The 16,132-nt window shown below is 39.9% G+C and overlaps 5 protein-coding genes and 1 non-coding gene across 10 annotated transcripts; 5 read left to right on the forward strand and 1 right to left on the reverse strand.

Annotated features, from left to right (window-relative positions):
- Positions 1 to 57: 57 nt before the first annotated feature.
- Positions 58 to 2,817, forward strand: LOC105177278 (vesicle transport v-SNARE 13). Of its 4 annotated transcripts, none has more exons than XM_088884736.1 (6): positions 58 to 252; positions 462 to 561; positions 1,247 to 1,305; positions 1,394 to 1,582; positions 2,054 to 2,224; positions 2,501 to 2,817. In XM_088884736.1, the coding sequence occupies exons 2-6, from the start codon at positions 468 to 470 to the stop codon at positions 2,651 to 2,653; spliced, it is 666 nt and encodes a 221-aa protein (XP_088740862.1). In that variant the 5' UTR covers positions 58 to 252; positions 462 to 467; the 3' UTR covers positions 2,654 to 2,817. The 4 variants fall into 4 exon arrangements, with proteins under 4 accessions (XP_088740862.1, XP_088740861.1, XP_020554959.2 ...); XM_088884735.1 differs by having other exon boundaries at positions 58 to 238; XM_088884737.1 differs by adding an exon at positions 882 to 1,041 and having other exon boundaries at positions 60 to 561.
- Positions 2,818 to 3,417: 600 nt separating this feature from the next.
- On the forward strand, positions 3,418 to 5,666 carry LOC105177276 (Pentatricopeptide repeat (PPR) superfamily protein). The gene has a single exon (XM_011100358.3). It carries the CDS (start codon positions 3,675 to 3,677, stop codon positions 5,583 to 5,585), a length of 1,911 nt encoding a protein of 636 aa, XP_011098660.1. The 5' UTR covers positions 3,418 to 3,674; the 3' UTR covers positions 5,586 to 5,666.
- A 178-nt stretch (positions 5,667 to 5,844) lies between these two features.
- Positions 5,845 to 5,917, forward strand: TRNAA-UGC (transfer RNA alanine (anticodon UGC)). The gene has a single exon. It is a non-coding gene; the product is annotated as a tRNA-Ala (tRNA).
- Positions 5,918 to 5,995: 78 nt separating this feature from the next.
- On the reverse strand, positions 5,996 to 8,051 carry LOC105177275 (uncharacterized). 2 transcript variants are annotated; one of them, XM_011100356.3, is made up of 5 exons: positions 7,757 to 8,051; positions 7,544 to 7,630; positions 6,734 to 6,883; positions 6,427 to 6,624; positions 5,996 to 6,291 (listed from the first exon to the last, which is right to left on the reverse strand). In XM_011100356.3, the coding sequence occupies exons 1-5, from the start codon at positions 8,024 to 8,026 to the stop codon at positions 6,190 to 6,192; spliced, it is 807 nt and encodes a 268-aa protein (XP_011098658.1). In that variant the 5' UTR covers positions 8,027 to 8,051; the 3' UTR covers positions 5,996 to 6,189. The 2 variants fall into 2 exon arrangements, with proteins under 2 accessions (XP_011098658.1, XP_011098659.1); XM_011100357.3 differs by lacking the exon at positions 7,544 to 7,630.
- A 442-nt stretch (positions 8,052 to 8,493) lies between these two features.
- On the forward strand, positions 8,494 to 10,589 carry LOC105177274 (glycine-rich protein). Its single transcript, XM_011100355.3, has 2 exons — positions 8,494 to 9,486; positions 10,244 to 10,589. Exons 1-2 carry the CDS (start codon positions 8,569 to 8,571, stop codon positions 10,331 to 10,333), a joined length of 1,008 nt encoding a protein of 335 aa, XP_011098657.1. The 5' UTR covers positions 8,494 to 8,568; the 3' UTR covers positions 10,334 to 10,589.
- Positions 10,590 to 12,071: 1,482 nt separating this feature from the next.
- LOC105177273 (EXS (ERD1/XPR1/SYG1) family protein) lies at positions 12,072 to 16,102 on the forward strand. The gene is made up of 13 exons (XM_011100354.3): positions 12,072 to 12,892; positions 13,037 to 13,343; positions 13,426 to 13,474; positions 13,558 to 13,629; positions 13,721 to 13,850; positions 13,993 to 14,113; positions 14,243 to 14,501; positions 14,643 to 14,747; positions 14,834 to 14,878; positions 15,017 to 15,166; positions 15,260 to 15,538; positions 15,644 to 15,783; positions 15,864 to 16,102. The coding sequence occupies exons 1-13, from the start codon at positions 12,310 to 12,312 to the stop codon at positions 15,955 to 15,957; spliced, it is 2,334 nt and encodes a 777-aa protein (XP_011098656.1). The 5' UTR covers positions 12,072 to 12,309; the 3' UTR covers positions 15,958 to 16,102.
- Positions 16,103 to 16,132: the final 30 nt, after the last annotated feature.

Genomic DNA, 16,132 nt, shown 5'->3' on the forward strand with positions numbered 1-16,132 from the left:
AAGATTTTGTTACATTAACACGCTTTAAGACAATATTTAATAAGATTGAACTCCCTCTATTTTTACAAATTACAATTGACAGCCAACAGGTATGCCATGTTCTTGACCCATCAATGGAAACTCATGAGAGCTAATTTCTCTAATTAGGTCTTAATTTAGGGGTGGTGCACGTAATTTACTCCTAAATTGAATGTTTTCTTGATGGACATATCCTGACCTGAAGACAAACTCCATGAATGCAAGTGTTACAGTGTAATTTCCTCATTTTTTTTTATTTTTTTTTCCCGCTACAGAGACGGATCTTCAACCCGATTCTCCAGGTTATTTTCATTTTCCTGGATCACATAAGGGTTGTGCTTCTTGTCGCTAAGCGAAGATTTTCAAATTTTGGGGTCATACTACAGATTGGATGGGAGGTTGATTTATCTTTCTTCTTTTTTTCTCTCAATTTAATCATAAAGTTTACGATGAGCGAGGTATTTGAAAGTTACGAGCGCCAGTATTGCGAGCTCTCTGCGAATTTATCGAAGAAGACCTCTTCGGTTAGTTATCTTGATGGAGGTTAGTTCAAGCCCTCATTCAATTAGGAGTCCTAGCTTATTTATTATTTATTTCCCTTCACATATTGGTGAATTAATTCTGCTCGTTTTTGCATTCCTATACCGTATGGCCTTTAGATGTTTATAGTCGTGTGAATTTTCAATAGTAGAAGGTTTAAGCTAAAAATATATACGTGAATTAAACTGAACAAACATGCAAGAGAATTCTCCTCTTTACTGTTATCCTAATTGTTTCTGCGGCGTCGTGAATTTGAGACCTGCTGCAGAAATTTTGGTTGCGTTCCAAATGTCAAGCTGATTACTTTATTCTGTATTGCATAGGATGAGATGTGACACCTGATATATGATAACTGGGATTCGATAGGCCCTGCGTGTTCCGTTTATTTTCTTTGGGGAGTGGTGGGGGTACCATGGCGTAAGGTTTGATCTTGCTCCTATTTCATCGGAAACATGGACAAAATTGGGATCTTCTATGCAAATTGTACGTGGTGTTTATTCTTTCCGTACACTGGGGTGGGGGTACTTGATATCTTTATATTTCCATGTTTCTATTTGATAATCGCTCACTCAGTCATAGTTAGTTTAAAGGTAGGTTTTTAGAGATAGTCGCTCACTCAGTCACACTGATTTCCTTGTTTAACTGGTGAAATGGACCATCTAAGAAACCAAGACTTATTTCTTCACAGAGCAACAGAAGCAAAAGATTTCTGAAGTAAGAGGTGGACTGGATGAGGCTGAAGCTTTGGTACATATTAACCCATTTCGATCATATTTCTTTCTGTTTGTTTCTCATTGAGTTATTTTTAGAGTGTGATTGACCGATAATCTTATAGATACGTAAGATGGACCTTGAGGCCCGTGGTTTGCAGCCAAACATTAAGGCAGTGCTTCTTGCCAAGCTGAGAGAGTATAAATCTGATCTGAACAATTTGAAAAACGAAGTAAAGCGAATTGCATCAATGAACTTAAACCAGGCTGCCCGGGATGAGTTGCTGGAGGCAGGGATGGCTGACACATTGACGGTATGTTTATGCCGTTCTGTTTATGGTCTTCCACTCTTTCTTTTTGGGTTCGGATATCATTTCTTCTAGAGAATATTCAGAAAAATGAGCGCTTCCATTCCTGATGCTTGTCTAATTCTTGGAGCTTGCACTTGACTCAGCAATTATACTTTTATATGATATCTGTATTGCATAAACTTTTGAGATAATTTGGAATATTCTTGCTCGTTGGTCAACATATACTTCTTGTCCTACAAAAACTCCCTTTCAGAGGAGCTTATATATATATATATATATATTTATATTTATTATTTTTTTCCAGTAACATCTACTTTTGTTTTGATCCAAAGCACCTTTTTCTTCCGTGATTTATTTTAAAATAGGAAAAAAACCCTTCAATGGAACACTTAGGTTGTAATTTATAAGGGTAGGGAGATAGATCATTCTTTTACTTCTGCAGAATTTATAATGTGTTTATGGTGATTATCACAGGCATCAGCAAACCAAAGGGACAGATTGTTAATGTCAACTGAAAGATTGAACAATTCCGGCAACAGGATCAGTGAAAGTAGAAAGGTCATGCTGGAGACAGAAGAGCTTGGTGTGTCACTTCTTCAGGATTTACACCAACAACGTCAGTCTCTCTTACATGCTAATAACACGGTATATCTTCTTCATGTTCCACATTTTCTTGCATCCTATTGCAATCTGCAATATGAAGAAAAAATTGCCCTGTCTCTTGCTTTAATGAGTGTGAAACCCCATTCCTCCCTAAGTCCTAATGCAGAAGATCTTTCAAACTCCTTATTTCTTTTGGTGTGAAAATATTTGTTTCCTATATGATGAATCCTGAAGAGTTAGAGCTAGGTAAGACTGTTGAAATGGAGTTCAAATTACATTGTGCTTGGCATGCCTGATCATTCACATTTTCTGTTCCAGCTACATGGTGTGGATGACAACATAAGCAGGAGCAAGCGAGTTATAACTTCTATATCAAGGAGGATGAGCCGAAACAAGTGGATTATTGGTGCTATAATTTCAGTACTGGTTCTTGTTATCCTCTTGATCTTGTATTTCAAACTTGCTAAATGACCAAAAGAACCACATAATTTTGAGGAACAGTTTAGTGAGTTTCTTCTTTTTGTTATGTTCGTTAATTTAATTAACTCGAGGGTCCAGACACTCTCATTTGATGTGACTTTAAAATTTTGAATAGTTACGATTCTACTATTTATTAGTACTACTATTTTGATATCTATTGCCTTGTAAAACTCAAACTTGTGCAATACTTGGAGCCGCTAGGAAAAATCCAGTTTGAACTTGAACCTGTGGGTTTTGGTGGCCTGTTAATGAAGGCCGACAAACAAATCCAAGTGTTAGAGAAGTGGCTCGACATTTTTTTCACTGTGTGCTGAAATTTATATGAAAAATGGATTTTTAGATGCAAGCTTGAGTTTGTCAGATAGGTGATGCTTGTTGATAGCTTGAGCCAAAACTAGGAAGGACTTGTTTCGCTTTACTTCAATTAGTGCTCTATTAAGAAGACATAGCTATTCTTTGGCTCCCTTCCTGAATAGGGTTAAATTTCACCTTCAACATTGAATGGAAACATCTGTGGTAAAAATTTAAAAAATAAAAAGAAAAGAGAGACATGTCAACAGTCAAGAATGTCCACATGCCAATGCAATTGGTTGAGACGTTGAGTGAAAAGGGAAATTTTCATTCGGGTCAAGTTTGACACATGATAAATATAATATATTTAGGTATTATTGGTGTCTGTACAATTTAAAAATTAATGTACAATAAAAAAAAAATAAATTCGATGACAAGTCTGGTACACCCCATTCCGTCAGACTAGATGTGAGTAATAATCTTTTGAAAAATAACTACATGCCATTAATTATTTCCGCGGCATCTCTAAGTTCTCAATATCCACTCGGGTCTACTGAAAAGGCCATAAGAAAGTAAGAAAATGTTGGGCAAATGTATATTTACTTGCTATTACATTGAAATTCCAACAACTTAGAAGCACTATAAGATTTGACGAGGACAATCGGTCCATCTATTTCGACGCTTCCATTGGAATTTGTAGACTACTGTGGTAGGTTTTCTTATGAGATGGCCAGCTGTATGCTCCACTCCCTCTTCACTGGCTCGCCATTGCCGAGCCCTGATGAGATCTTGCGCTCGACACTCAGGTCTGGGTACAGGGAAGAAGGTGCACGCCACTGCCATCACGAGTGGCCTCCTCAACCTTCCGAAAACATTTCTTCCCAACATTATTCTGCACATGTACGCTGCCTGTGGAGATGTCTTGGCGGCACGCAAACTGTTCGATGAAATTCCCATAACAGAGAAGGATACGGTCGACTGGACCACGCTTATGGACAGTTACAGCCGCGGTGGGTTATCCATGGATGCCCTTAGTTTATTTGTTAGCATGCGAAGGGAGGGGGTATTGATCGACGATATCACAATGGTTTCCGTGTTCAGTACTTGCTCTAAGGTGGGAAACAGTGTGTTTGGAATTCAAGTCCATGCTTGCATGATCAAAATGGGTTTAAATTTTTGCGTCAAACCGGGGAACGCTGCTATGGATATGTATGTCAAGTGCGGGCTAATGGGCGATGCTAAGACGTTGTTTGATGAGATGACTGGAAGAAATGTTGTTTCCTGGACTGTGCTATTATGGGGTGTGATGAAATGGAAAGGACTGGAGAGAGGGAAGAATTTGTTCGATGAAATGCCGGAGAGAAATGAGATTGCTTGGACTATAATGATAGCGAGGTACGTAGAGAATGGGTTTAATAAGGAGGCTTTTGGGCTTCTGACAGAAATGATCTTTGAGTATGGATTCCACTTGAATTGTGCTTCCCTTTGCTCATTGTTATCGTCTTGTACCCAGTCGGGGGATGTTGTAATGGGTAAATGGGTGCACACATATGCACTCAAAGCAACAATAGATGCCTTAACGGATGTTAAGTTTGGCACGGCGTTACTCGATATGTATGCTAAATGTGGTCGGATTAATACTGCTATTCGAGTATTCATGTCTATGCATATGAGGAATGTGGTTACATGGAATGCCATGCTTGGTGGATTGGCCATGCATGGAAAGGGTGCTATGGTTTTGGAAATGTTTGATCAGATGTTAGAAGAGGCCAAACCAAATGATGTGACTTTCACAGCTGTGTTAAGTGCTTGTAGTCACTCTGGGTTAGTTGATGAAGGTCGGCAATTGTTCTACAGCCTTGAAAATGTGTATGGCATAAGGCCTTCAATGGAGAACTACGCATGCATGGTGGATCTTTTGGGTCGGTCTGGACGTCTCGAAGAAGCAGAGGCTGTGATACGAGGCATGCCAATGAGACCAAATGAGGTAGTCCTGGGGTCTTTGTTAGGAGCCTGCAACGTGCACAGAATGCACGAGCTGGGGGAACGTCTTGTAAGAGATCTGGTTCAGATGTATCCATACAACACTGAGCATCATGTCTTGCTCTCAAACATGTATGCTTTGTCAGGCAAGATAGATAAAGCTGATTCTTTGCGCAGGGATCTAAGAGACAAAGGAATCAGAAAAGTTCCAGGAATTAGTACCATGTATATCAACGGAAAAATTCACCAGTTTAGTGCAGGGGAGAAATCACATCCAAGGATCAACGAGATATACTTGATGTTGGATGAGATGATTCGGGAGCTAAAATTGGCCGGTTATGTACCCGACACAACCTCCCAGATCATATATGGTGGTGGCGGCGGTGGTGGGGATGATGATACCAATGAGCAGGAGGAAAAGGAGCGAGCTTTGCTGGCTCATAGTGAGAAGTTGGCTGTGTGTTTTGGTCTAATTAGCACAAAAGCTGGGACTCCTCTTTATATTTTTAAGAACTTGCGAATATGCCAAGATTGTCATTCTGCATTGAAGATAGCGTCGAAAATCTACAATAGGGAAATAGTTGTAAGAGATCGCAATCGATTTCACTCATTCAAGAATGGTTTGTGTTCATGTTCTGATTACTGGTGACCTAGACCATAGAATCCAGGGAAACGTGAACAAACATGGAGATCAATGTATTGGATTTTCAAAATGTGTTACTTCATTTTATGCAACAGTTACGCTTACTGACTCCCCATTCATAATCCTGCCATTCTTGTCGCCTTAATGCTGCCTAAGATGTGGAATTGTGGATAAGCCAAGTCACTCTAGTTAGAGAGTTGTTGCATGGGGTGACTTGACCGCACCCAAACGGACTTGTTAAAATTGTTCTACAAATTCACGTCGTGGGGATGTAGCTCAAATGGTAGAGCGCTCGCTTTGCATGCGAGAGGCACGGGGTTCGATCCCCCGCATCTCCATTCCTTACTTTTATAAAGGACCATATATTTTTCTTTTTTTTGCGTGGTTAATGAATTGAAACACAGAGGCAGATGGACTTTGTTCAATAAGCCATAGCAAAAGAATGGCGTAGGCAAGCACAGCAGGAGAAAACTTCAATCATTTACAAACACGAATTCTGTGACAAATTTTGGGGGTTCCTCAAACTTCCTCCACTTTTCAACAGCCTTTATATGTTCCTCAAGAAGACGTATATCACTATCTGAATTGACCATCAGATCAAATCCTGAGCTCATGCTAATGCCTTTGGTCTTTCCCTCTTGAATTCGCTATAATCCGCAATCAGGCTGCCGTTAACTTTATCTTTCATGTTCTCCACCAATCTCTTGAGAACCTATTCACAAAGCAGAACACACAGCAACCTTACTTCAGAAACATATCCTACATATTCTTATCTATCTCTGTGTAAAATTAAGCCAAAGTAAAGAACGATACTGAAACAAGAACAAGTCAAGGGCAGATGTCTAACCGACTCTGCAACATCTCGACGAATATCTTCAGGAACCAATGCAAGCATAGGAGGGAGGATGAAGCTTATACTCATTTGTAGTTGACCTTTCAGCCTGCTTCGTGGTCCGCGTCTGTCGGGGTACAGAGCCCCTTTTACACCAAGGGAAAATTGAGATGGCTTGAGCATGTCATCCAATCCCTGGAGCTCCCATCTAATCTGCATGATGATTGCTAGAGGTTGGTGTTAAGAAATGCTGGAGGCAAAAACAGTAACCGCTAGCAAATGGTGTTGATGAGATCATTGAGATGTTTGTGCATTTACTTACAATGTCAAGCTCAAGAACCTTTGAAATATCTTGAGGAACTCCAGGTGGGTACCCCTTCCCACAAGATTTACATCTTAACCTCATGTCAATCACCGGGGACACAGTCAGGAATAGGAATTCTATTGGTAGCATGTGAACTCTCCACTCTTCCTGCATGTGATTAATACAAAATCATAAATATCTCTCTCTCTCACACACACACACACTAACCAACTACTGCAGCTTGGCTGCTTCAAACTCTCTGATAGTTGAGTTCTCAAAACCCACGAAAGTGAGAGGAGATCACATAATATATTCAACCAAATTCGAATATATGGACCAAACAGGGGATATATTGTTGCTACAAGCACCTAATTTCATGTTCTGATCATTTGCCCTATTGCAAGTTAAACTTCTAGGTTCAGTTACAAAAGTCTTGATTGGGCATCCAAGATATCATTTAAAGCGTAATTTCCCTGCTATCTGCTACAAGTAATAACAATCAGCGACCCCTTTTCCCACAATTCCATTCCTAAGAACCCCTTCCCATCTTGGTTTGACAATGTGATTAGTTGTCAAAATGAAGGTAATTTGATTGTCAAAGAGGTGTGTCCTCATCTGCTCTATACAGCGACCAAACGTTCTGGTACGGACAGTTTTTATAATCTAGCATTCATGGTTCTTTGAGTATTAAAATGCATCAAACAATCTAATCCAAGGTACTTGGTATATAGTTGTAATGGAAGAAGCCAAAATAAAGGGATAACTTTGCCAACCAAAAAGCCAAAAGAAAAGGAAGAACAGTGAAGGACAAGAAATAAGAAAGATAACCTCATTGAGTTGCTGGCTCCTACGTTTATCAGGAAAGATGGCTTTAAAAACCCTGGGCTTATCTTCCAAATACACATCAAACGAAGCCTGCCGGTTTCAAACTCAAACTCTAAATTAAACCCCGTAAACAGAAAATCTTGCTAATAACAAAGATGAAAGAGGGAGACAGCAACTGAATCATTAATGAACACAAGTTAAGAGCTTTGTTGTTACCCCAGGAGTTTCATATAAAGGGATGTCGGTGGAAATTCTGGAAGAGTAAGTAGACGGATTCACCATCTGAGCTTCTACTTTCATTACCCTCAACCTTTTTCCAACGTTGCATTGCCATTTTGCACTTAGCTTAAGCGGGTATACCTTGAAATGGCCGGGTAACAGGGCGTTGCGGCATGACTGCGCCGCCGCAACCTCACCCATTTCAGCTGTTTCTTCGGGAAGATCAAAATTTGAGGCTGGCGAAGAACGGAAGGGAATGGGAGGCATTGAAGAGGACAACCATATCTGAGTTTAATAGTTTAGTCATCTGATGTGTCCAGTTATTAATGGTTCAAGACTTCACGGGGAGCCATAAGCGGGACCCTTCAACACCCAACATTGTCCTGAAAATTTATATTATTGCATTTATAGAAAACTCACTCATAGCCCATATGCAATACACCAATTTTTTCCAAATTAAATTACAATCAACTTTGTTAAGGCTCCGTACAACTTCGCATTTCACATGCAAATTGAAGTATGTGTGAGATATAATATGGAGTGAATAATTATTTGATTTTAGGCGTTTAAGGTGCAAAATGTGAATGACCCAACCCATAAAGAATTGGATTGGACCCGAATAGTAGCCATACGTCCACGTGCCCACATCTCTCCTACACTATACTACTACATAGTGGTGGTAATAAATCTGAGATCCAAGCCCATTTCCACCATTATATACTACTACTATATATATACATACATTGGCCATCACATCCCCATCCCATCTCACAGATATCCAGAATCCTAAATTACCCGATCAATCAACCATGTCTTACTTCCCCAAGGGCCACCACGACACCGGCGACGAGGTTGATGACTTCGATGAGTACGATCCCACCCCCTATGGCGGTGGATACGACATCGCTTTGACCTACGGCCGCCCCCTCCCTCATTCCGAAGAGACCTGCTACCCCAACACCTCCTCCGCTTCCGACGACTTTGATTACGATCGCCCGCAGTATACTTCCTATGCTGAGCCCTCCGCCTACGCTGATGATGCTTTGGACAATGAGTACAAGAGCTACGCACGCCCCAGGCCCCGACCTTCCCAGCCTCGCCCAGGTGGTGGGTATGGTGGAGAGAGTGAATATGGATCAGGTGGTGGATCCGAGTATGGATCTGGGTATGGCAGGAAGCCAGAGTATGAGAGGCCCGATTCGGAATACGGATCCGAGTATGGGAGGAAGCCCGAATACGAACAGTCGTATGGATCCGGTTATGGTAGGAAACCCGAGTACGAGAGGCCCGATTCAGAGTACGGATCCGAGTATGGGAGGAAGCCCGAATATGAGAGACCCAGCTCTGAATACGGATCGGGGTATGGTCGCAAGAGTGAGTACCAGGAACCTACTTCGGAGTACAGCTCCGGCTACGGGAGGAAGCCCGAGTCTGAATACGGTGGATCCGAGTACGGATCAAGTTATGGACGGAAGCCTGAGTCCGAGGAGTTTGGATCTGGTGGCTATGGAAGGAAGAGTGGGTATGGGGAAGAGGAAAGCGGGGGCGGTTATGGGTATGGGCGGAGAAATGAGTATGAAGAGGAGAAGCCAAGCTATGGTCGACCCACTTATGAGACTGAGGGGTACGAAAGGCCCAGCTATGGGAGGTCTGAGGAAGAGGATTACAGGAAGCCAAGCTATGAGAGGCGTGATGATGATGATTCTGGCTATGGCCGAAAGAAATATGTGAGATTTTCTGTTCCCTTCTTCTTTATTACCATGATTCTTGTGCTATACGGTTATCTCTTGTTATTAGTTAAAGGGCGATGCTTATCATTGCAAACATCGATTACTACTGGACTGTCCTTGTTTTCTGATACTGTCTGTATGTTGTCATTTTTTCTGTTAGCTTCTTGATTATAAGCTTTGGAATCATATGATCCTGATGTTACAGAGAATATTAGAAGTAACTTTAACACATACGAATCTTTGTTATCAAAACTTTGGCCTTGTAAAAGTTGGTTTAGTAACTATAATGAATTCACTCATACTGATTGCCCAAGAATAGAGTCATTACTAGTACCTACAATACATCAACATGTATTAAAAGAGTTATTACCGTCAGCATATCCATGTTATTGAGGAAAGAAAGTAGAGTGAAAGAGGTTTCCTGAGTAAAAAGTTGCAGTGTAATAGGTGGCCCAAATTGGCTGATACCATAAAAAATACTGTGGCTGTATATGAAAATTTGAGAATCATTTGCTGGTTCACTCACTGATCTATCCAATAAATCTTGCTGTTGTTATTCGAATAATGGAGTGGATCAGTTTATGATGTTTTTATTTGGACAATGTAACTACTTCAGTTCTTCAATTCAGATTCCATGAAGAACTGTTGGGTAGAACCGTAGAAGAAAGACTTCTTAGATTTATCAGTGCCAAACTTTTGGTACTGTATTGGTGAATCTTTAACTTCTAAGTCTATACAATGCTTTATTTGGCAGGGAGATGATGACGAGGACGACGATGATGATGAGAAGCGTCGCAGTAAGCACCACCACCACCATCACCATCGCAAGCACTATGACGATTAAGTGTAATGCTTGCTGCATTCTGATCAAGGATCATATCATCCCGTATTGAGATACTAAATAAATAGTTGGTGTGTGTTTTTCTGAATGATGTTTGTTTTGAGTGTTCTAAGCATATTGGGTTGTAGCCATATGCAGAAAATAAATATGAAGAAGTACTTGCATGGCTTATGTAGGCCTGGACTATGTGTGTGAATCTTTATGCTTCGTGATGTTTAAACTTAATAAAATCCCAGATATCTGGTAATTTATGTTTTTACTCAGTTTGTCATCTATGTGAGCTGATCTTGTGTGTATTTTTGTATGTTTGCCTCGTAAATGATGCACGTCTTCTCAACGCCTCTGGTGGTGTGTACGGACTTGAATTGGAAGATGATTCATTGATGCCCTGGATAGTTATTTCCCATCTAGTAATTTTGCTAGGTTGTGAAAATTTTGATTGTTTCCTCATAATATTTAGTATCAGTTCTGAAGATTTGATACTTTGTTCATGTGATTGTAAGAAAACTATGTGAAGACCCTTTTTGAGCAAATATACAATATGCAACTCAAAGCGAAAAGCATGGGGTGGGTTAAGAATAGCAAGAATATCAGCCTTGGCAGCAAATATCATTAGCAGCAGCATCTGTACGCTAATAAAATTAAGTGAGTTATTGTTCTTGTCATCTTACACAAAAACACGTCTCCTCGTCCAACTTGCTGTTCAAAACGACCAAATCAACTCAACTTTGGACAGAGCGAGAATGCAATTAAATTAATATCCTTGCAAACAAATAATGTTTCCCTTTCCCTATTCAATTTTTATAGAAATAGCAACAAGTTGGATAAGTTGACTGGTTTCTAAATAAGTGCATGTCAATCACATTTACGTGGTACCTCCAAGATTGATGCAACCGACCATGTATTTCTGTATTACTTTATCTCTGTTTAACAGCTGTTTAACCACTTTGAATGACAGTGAATTTGGTGATGTACAGAGACAGTGAACTTTTGGGTTGAAAAAAAAGAGGCAATGGGGGCGTCGCATGCTGCATGTCCAAAAGTCAATTTTTCTTTATGATGATAATGACTATAATATTGGGTTGCCGTCTTGTCAACAAGACTCTTTAATTAATATAAGAAAGCTGTTGTTAGATAATTACCATCTATTAAAGTAGCAAATTAGGAAGTTGTACCATCAAATACATTTGACTTTTGGCGGATTAGCCACAAAATAAATTATATTTCAATTAAGTAATGTAATTAAAATTGAATATCAACTTATTATAATAGAGGTGAGAAAAAACCATATTCAACATGGTCAGACTCAATCAACTAGGGAATACTATTTTTTTTTTTTAGTTATATATCAATCAAATGATAATTACGATTTTATCGGTATGATTTGAATTCAATCATCAAATTCAGATAAAAACTGTTTATTGAACAAAGGTTTCTATTTAGATTTGTATGTGAAGCTTGGATGTTTTTACTTTATCAAGCGCGTAACAAATCCAACTAATTTTCATTTATTACAGTGTTTTTGTCAAGTAATATGATTAAACATGTGTATGGAGACTGAATTTCATTTTTGGTGGGAACAGGGATGATACAATTACAACAAAACAATTAAAAAACAGCAAAAATGCAGCTGTCATGGCAAATGATTATGAATCAGTTGAAAACGAGTAGAGAATGGAGGTACAGATCTTTAGACCAAATCCTGTTCAAATCTCTAAGACACTTTCTTGTCTTTTTTGGAATTATAAAGTAGAATGGTGGGTAGTAGATTTTCATTACAAGAAAACACAATAATCAAAAGATTTCGTCTTGTCTCAAATATTCTACCTATCAAGTTTGCATTTGCAAAATCACGCGTCATTAATTGTCTTTATTTTTGGATCGCCATTGCCAACCACCACCAAGAACTCAGAGCCAAACATCTTCAGAATCATCGAGAACTCGGAATTGGATTTTGTTTGTCTTGAAACTTAGCAAAGATGAAGTTTGGGAAGGAATTAGCTTCCCAAATGGTGCAAGAATGGCAGGCAGCATACGTGGATTACAACGAACTCAAGAAACTGCTGAAAGATCTCTTGAGGTTCAGAAAGAATCACGCATTGCCATCATCCCCTGGCCCTGCGGCCCGTCAACGCTCCCTGACGAGGAGGCTAACCATGTACAGGGCATTCAGCGGGCTGACTGGCCTGAGGGGATCCCCGAGGAAGAGTGAGGATGAAGTGATATTGGTGAGTGCGGTGGAGCAAGAGGGCTCTGATTATTATTACCAGACCATGTTTTTGAGGTCATCGGAAGAAGGCGGAGAATACGAGCTCATGTTCTTCAGGAAACTGGATGCGGAGTTCAATAAAGTGGTGAAGTTTTATAAGGGAAAGGTGGAGGAAGTGAAGAGAGAGGCGGAGGAGCTGAGCAAACAGATGGACGCACTTATTGCTTTGAGGATAAGGGTGGAGAAGCCTTATGTGGGAGAGGGATTTGTTCCGGCAGAAGTCAGGGTTGCAGCAACTGCTGGGAACTCAGCTCCTGCAACTGTTATTGCATCAGTCAATGGTGTGAAGCAAGGTAAGGCAGAAAGAAACTTTTGCAGACTGTTGCTCTTTTTTTTCTTTGATAAAAGAAGTTGAAGTTACTGTAACGGTCTCATGTTTCGTTCTTGAGTAGTCTTCTCCATTCTCAATTATTCTTCTGTTTTCAAACGTTGAAAAGGAGGACTACGAATGGATGTAATCCAAGAAGTTGAGATGAGCACTGAGGGCAATTCTGTAGGTGAACAGGTGAGCGCCGAGAAGAACAGGAAGGACGGTCGAAGCTTTAGGCCTGCTTCTATAGATGTTTTGGATCATGTAAAAATAAACGTTGATCCCGACACTCCAGTCTCGACTTTAAGAAATGTTATCAAGAGTTCAAAATCAGACCCATCATTCAGCAAGGAGGAGCTGACAAAAGCAGAAGAAAAATTGAGGAAGGCCTTCATCGAATTTTACCAACAGCTTCGACTTCTGAAAAGCTACTGGTAAAAAGTTTCTCTCAATTGTTAGCCTGTTACCTTTCCAGTGATTGAAGTAGACTGACATTTTTGCTGTATTGTGCGCCAGTTTCTTGAATATGCTTGCACTCTCCAAGATCATGAAGAAGTATGACAAGGTAGTTAAATTCCTACTCAATCAAAGAGAAATGATGTTATTTCCTTATGTTTTGCTCTCACTTATCGACTTATTTGCTTGCAGATCACTTCAAGGAGTGCTTCAAAATCTTACTTGGAGATGGTTGACAAATCTTATCTTGGCACCTCTGACGAGGTTTGTACTTGAAGACGTGCTATTAATTTCTACGAGGGTTCAAATTCAAGACTGTTTGGTCTTCATTTTTTGCTCTCATCTGGTCTCCCAGGTTAACAAACTCATAGAAAGACTAGAAGCCACATTCATCAAGCACTTTGCAAATGGCAATCGCAGAAAAGGAATGAAATCTTTGAGGCCGGGACATAAAAAGGAGAGACACAGAACAACGTTTTTCCTTGGTAAGTTGTGCAGAAAGGAACTTGTCATCCTTTCAGCAATCTCAGCACATATAATATGTACTCTTTGCCCATTGAAATACAGTATTGATATGAAATTCTTTCAAATGATTGCGATGAAGTGATTGGTTAATTTCCCCTGCAGGTCTTTTTACTGGTTGCTCAATAGCACTGGTTGCTGCTATTATTGTCTCCATACATGCCCGGAATCTTCTTAATCATGAGGGACGAGGGCAGTACATGGATAATATATTTCCACTCTACAGGTATAAATGTTTTAGCTACTTACAAAGCCGGCAATGGCAGAGCTTTTTTCCTCGTTTCTCCACCACTGGAATAAGTGAATGAGGATAATCTACTTCATAATAGTAATGGATAATTTTTCATTGCTGCAGCTTGTTTGGATTCATTGTCCTACACATGATCATGTATGGATCAAACACATACCTTTGGAGGCGATTCAAAGTCAACTACCCCTTTATATTTGGATTTAAACCAGGAACAGAATTAGGTTTTAGAGAGGTTTTCCTCCTTGCTTCTGGCCTTTCTGTACTTGCATTAGCTGCTGTACTTTCAAACCTCGACATGGAGATGGATCCAAGAACACAAAGTTTTGAAGCACTAACAGAACTGGTTCCTCTAGGCCTAGTCACTGTAAGTTTGCATCTATTTTTTCTCCTCGTAGTATGTGAATTAGTACTAGAAAGATGCAGAACCTTATTTCCTAGTAACACTTTTCCCTCTAAGATCCTTAATTGAACAACCGTCTTCGGATTTTTCTGATATTCCTTACAGGTTGTGCTTCTTATAACCTTCTGTCCTTTCAACATCATTTACCGTTCAAGCCGCTTTTTTCTCCTTCGGTGCGCATGGCACTGTATTTGTGCCCCGCTGTACAAGGTGCTTCAGATTTCTAAAAGAAGAAGAAAGTAGATGTAAACTGATATTGTTACCTCATCATCATCTCTGACTGGCTGTTTTTGTAGGTTACTCTTTCTGATTTCTTCTTGGCAGACCAGTTAACAAGCCAGGTGCGACATTGTCCTCATAATAACTGTATACTATCGTATAGAGATATACATCAATCCCAATCCACACTCTTAAATTAGAAAACAACTATTAGCAATTATTGCTTATCAAGGAGATATTCCGGTCTTCATGTATTTCAGGTTCAGGCTTTCAGAAGTTTGCAATTCTATGTTTGCTACTACGGGTGGGGAGACTTCAAAAAACGATCAAACAGGTGCCTCGAAAGCAATGTATATGAAGTTCTATATATTGTCATCGCCATCATCCCTTTCTGGTCACGGGCCCTTCAGGTAAGTTAAATTTGTGGATCAACACAAATTTTGTGTTCAATCTTCTCTATATTCAAATAGCAACCTAACTCTTAGCTGCTCTAATAAATTCAGTGCCTTCGCCGCCTATTTGAGGAGAAAGATACCATGCAAGGGCTAAACTGCCTAAAGTACTTCTCCACCATAGTGGCGCTCGTCATGAGGACAATATACGATCTTAGGAGAGGACCGTTTTGGAAAGTCATGGCGGCATCAACCTCAGGAGTTACCACGGTCTATAACACATACTGGGACATTGTCATAGATTGGGGTCTTCTGCAAAGGAATGCCAGAAATCCATGGCTCAGAGATAAGCTGTTGATATCAAACAAGGCTGTATACTTTGTGGCAATAGTGAGTATTCGTCTCGTCTCATTATGGTTTAAAATCTTTGGAGTGATTAAACTTGTGATGCTTCTTCAACAAACCATGCTAATACGATATAGTTTCAAATTGCAGGTAGTGAACATTCTTCTAAGACTTGTATGGATGCAGCTGGTTCTTGATTTCCATGAAGCACCATTTCTCCACAGGCGAGCCATGGTTGCAGTGGTTGCCTGCTTGGAGATACTCCGCCGTGGGATATGGAACTTCTTCAGGTTTGAATGGTGATTCATACATTGGATTACATCAAACTGTCGAGGTCTGATGTTAATGAGGATGAGTTTTGATTGGACAGGTTGGAGAACGAGCACTTCAACAACGTAGGCAGATATCGAGCATTCAAATCAGTACCCTTGCCATTTCACTACGAAGATGAAAAGATTATGTGACAGTACATGAACACATTACAGATTCTTTGTATACAGAAGAAAATCACATGAGAGTTGGAATTCTTTTGCATTGTTTAGATTTCTTGAGAGAAGAGTGAGAGATGTACAGACAAATAATGGTTAATATGAGGCTTTGTCGACAGTATTTATTTGTTTTTTGTTACAAAAAGGAAAA

This window comes from Sesamum indicum, linkage group LG9 (assembly GCF_026168435.1).
Source record: "Sesamum indicum cultivar Baizhima isolate 11 linkage group LG9, ASM2616843v1, whole genome shotgun sequence".
NCBI lineage: Eukaryota > Viridiplantae > Streptophyta > Magnoliopsida > Lamiales > Pedaliaceae > Sesamum > Sesamum indicum.

What these genes read in the sequence shown, in the direction of transcription:
- LOC105177274 (XM_011100355.3), top strand. Translation starts at nt 8,569, where the DNA reads ATGTCTTACTTCCCCAAGGGCCACCACGACACCGGCGACGAGGTTGAT. An exon ending in GCTATGGCCGAAAGAAATAT is followed by an intron (nt 9,487 to 10,243) that starts GTGAGATTTTCT and finishes TTTATTTGGCAG; the next exon opens with GGAGATGATGACGAGGACGA.
- LOC105177273 (XM_011100354.3), top strand. Translation starts at nt 12,310, where the DNA reads ATGAAGTTTGGGAAGGAATTAGCTTCCCAAATGGTGCAAGAATGGCAG. An exon ending in TCATGAAGAAGTATGACAAG is followed by an intron (nt 13,475 to 13,557) that starts GTAGTTAAATTC and finishes ATTTGCTTGCAG; the next exon opens with ATCACTTCAAGGAGTGCTTC. An exon ending in CAGACCAGTTAACAAGCCAG is followed by an intron (nt 14,879 to 15,016) that starts GTGCGACATTGT and finishes CATGTATTTCAG; the next exon opens with GTTCAGGCTTTCAGAAGTTT.
- LOC105177278 (XM_020699300.2), top strand. Translation starts at nt 237, where the DNA reads ATGCAAGTGTTACAGTGTAATTTCCTCATTTTTTTTTATTTTTTTTTC. An exon ending in GGATGGCTGACACATTGACG is followed by an intron (nt 1,583 to 2,053) that starts GTATGTTTATGC and finishes TGATTATCACAG; the next exon opens with GCATCAGCAAACCAAAGGGA. An exon ending in TCTTACATGCTAATAACACG is followed by an intron (nt 2,225 to 2,500) that starts GTATATCTTCTT and finishes TTTCTGTTCCAG; the next exon opens with CTACATGGTGTGGATGACAA.
- LOC105177276 (XM_011100358.3), top strand. Translation starts at nt 3,675, where the DNA reads ATGAGATGGCCAGCTGTATGCTCCACTCCCTCTTCACTGGCTCGCCAT.
- LOC105177275 (XM_011100356.3), bottom strand. Translation starts at nt 8,026, where the DNA reads ATGCCTCCCATTCCCTTCCGTTCTTCGCCAGCCTCAAATTTTGATCTT. An exon ending in CTTTATATGAAACTCCTGGG is followed by an intron (nt 7,631 to 7,756) that starts GTAACAACAAAG and finishes TGAAACCGGCAG; the next exon opens with GCTTCGTTTGATGTGTATTT. An exon ending in GGAGCCAGCAACTCAATGAG is followed by an intron (nt 6,884 to 7,543) that starts GTTATCTTTCTT and finishes AATCACATGCAG; the next exon opens with GAAGAGTGGAGAGTTCACAT.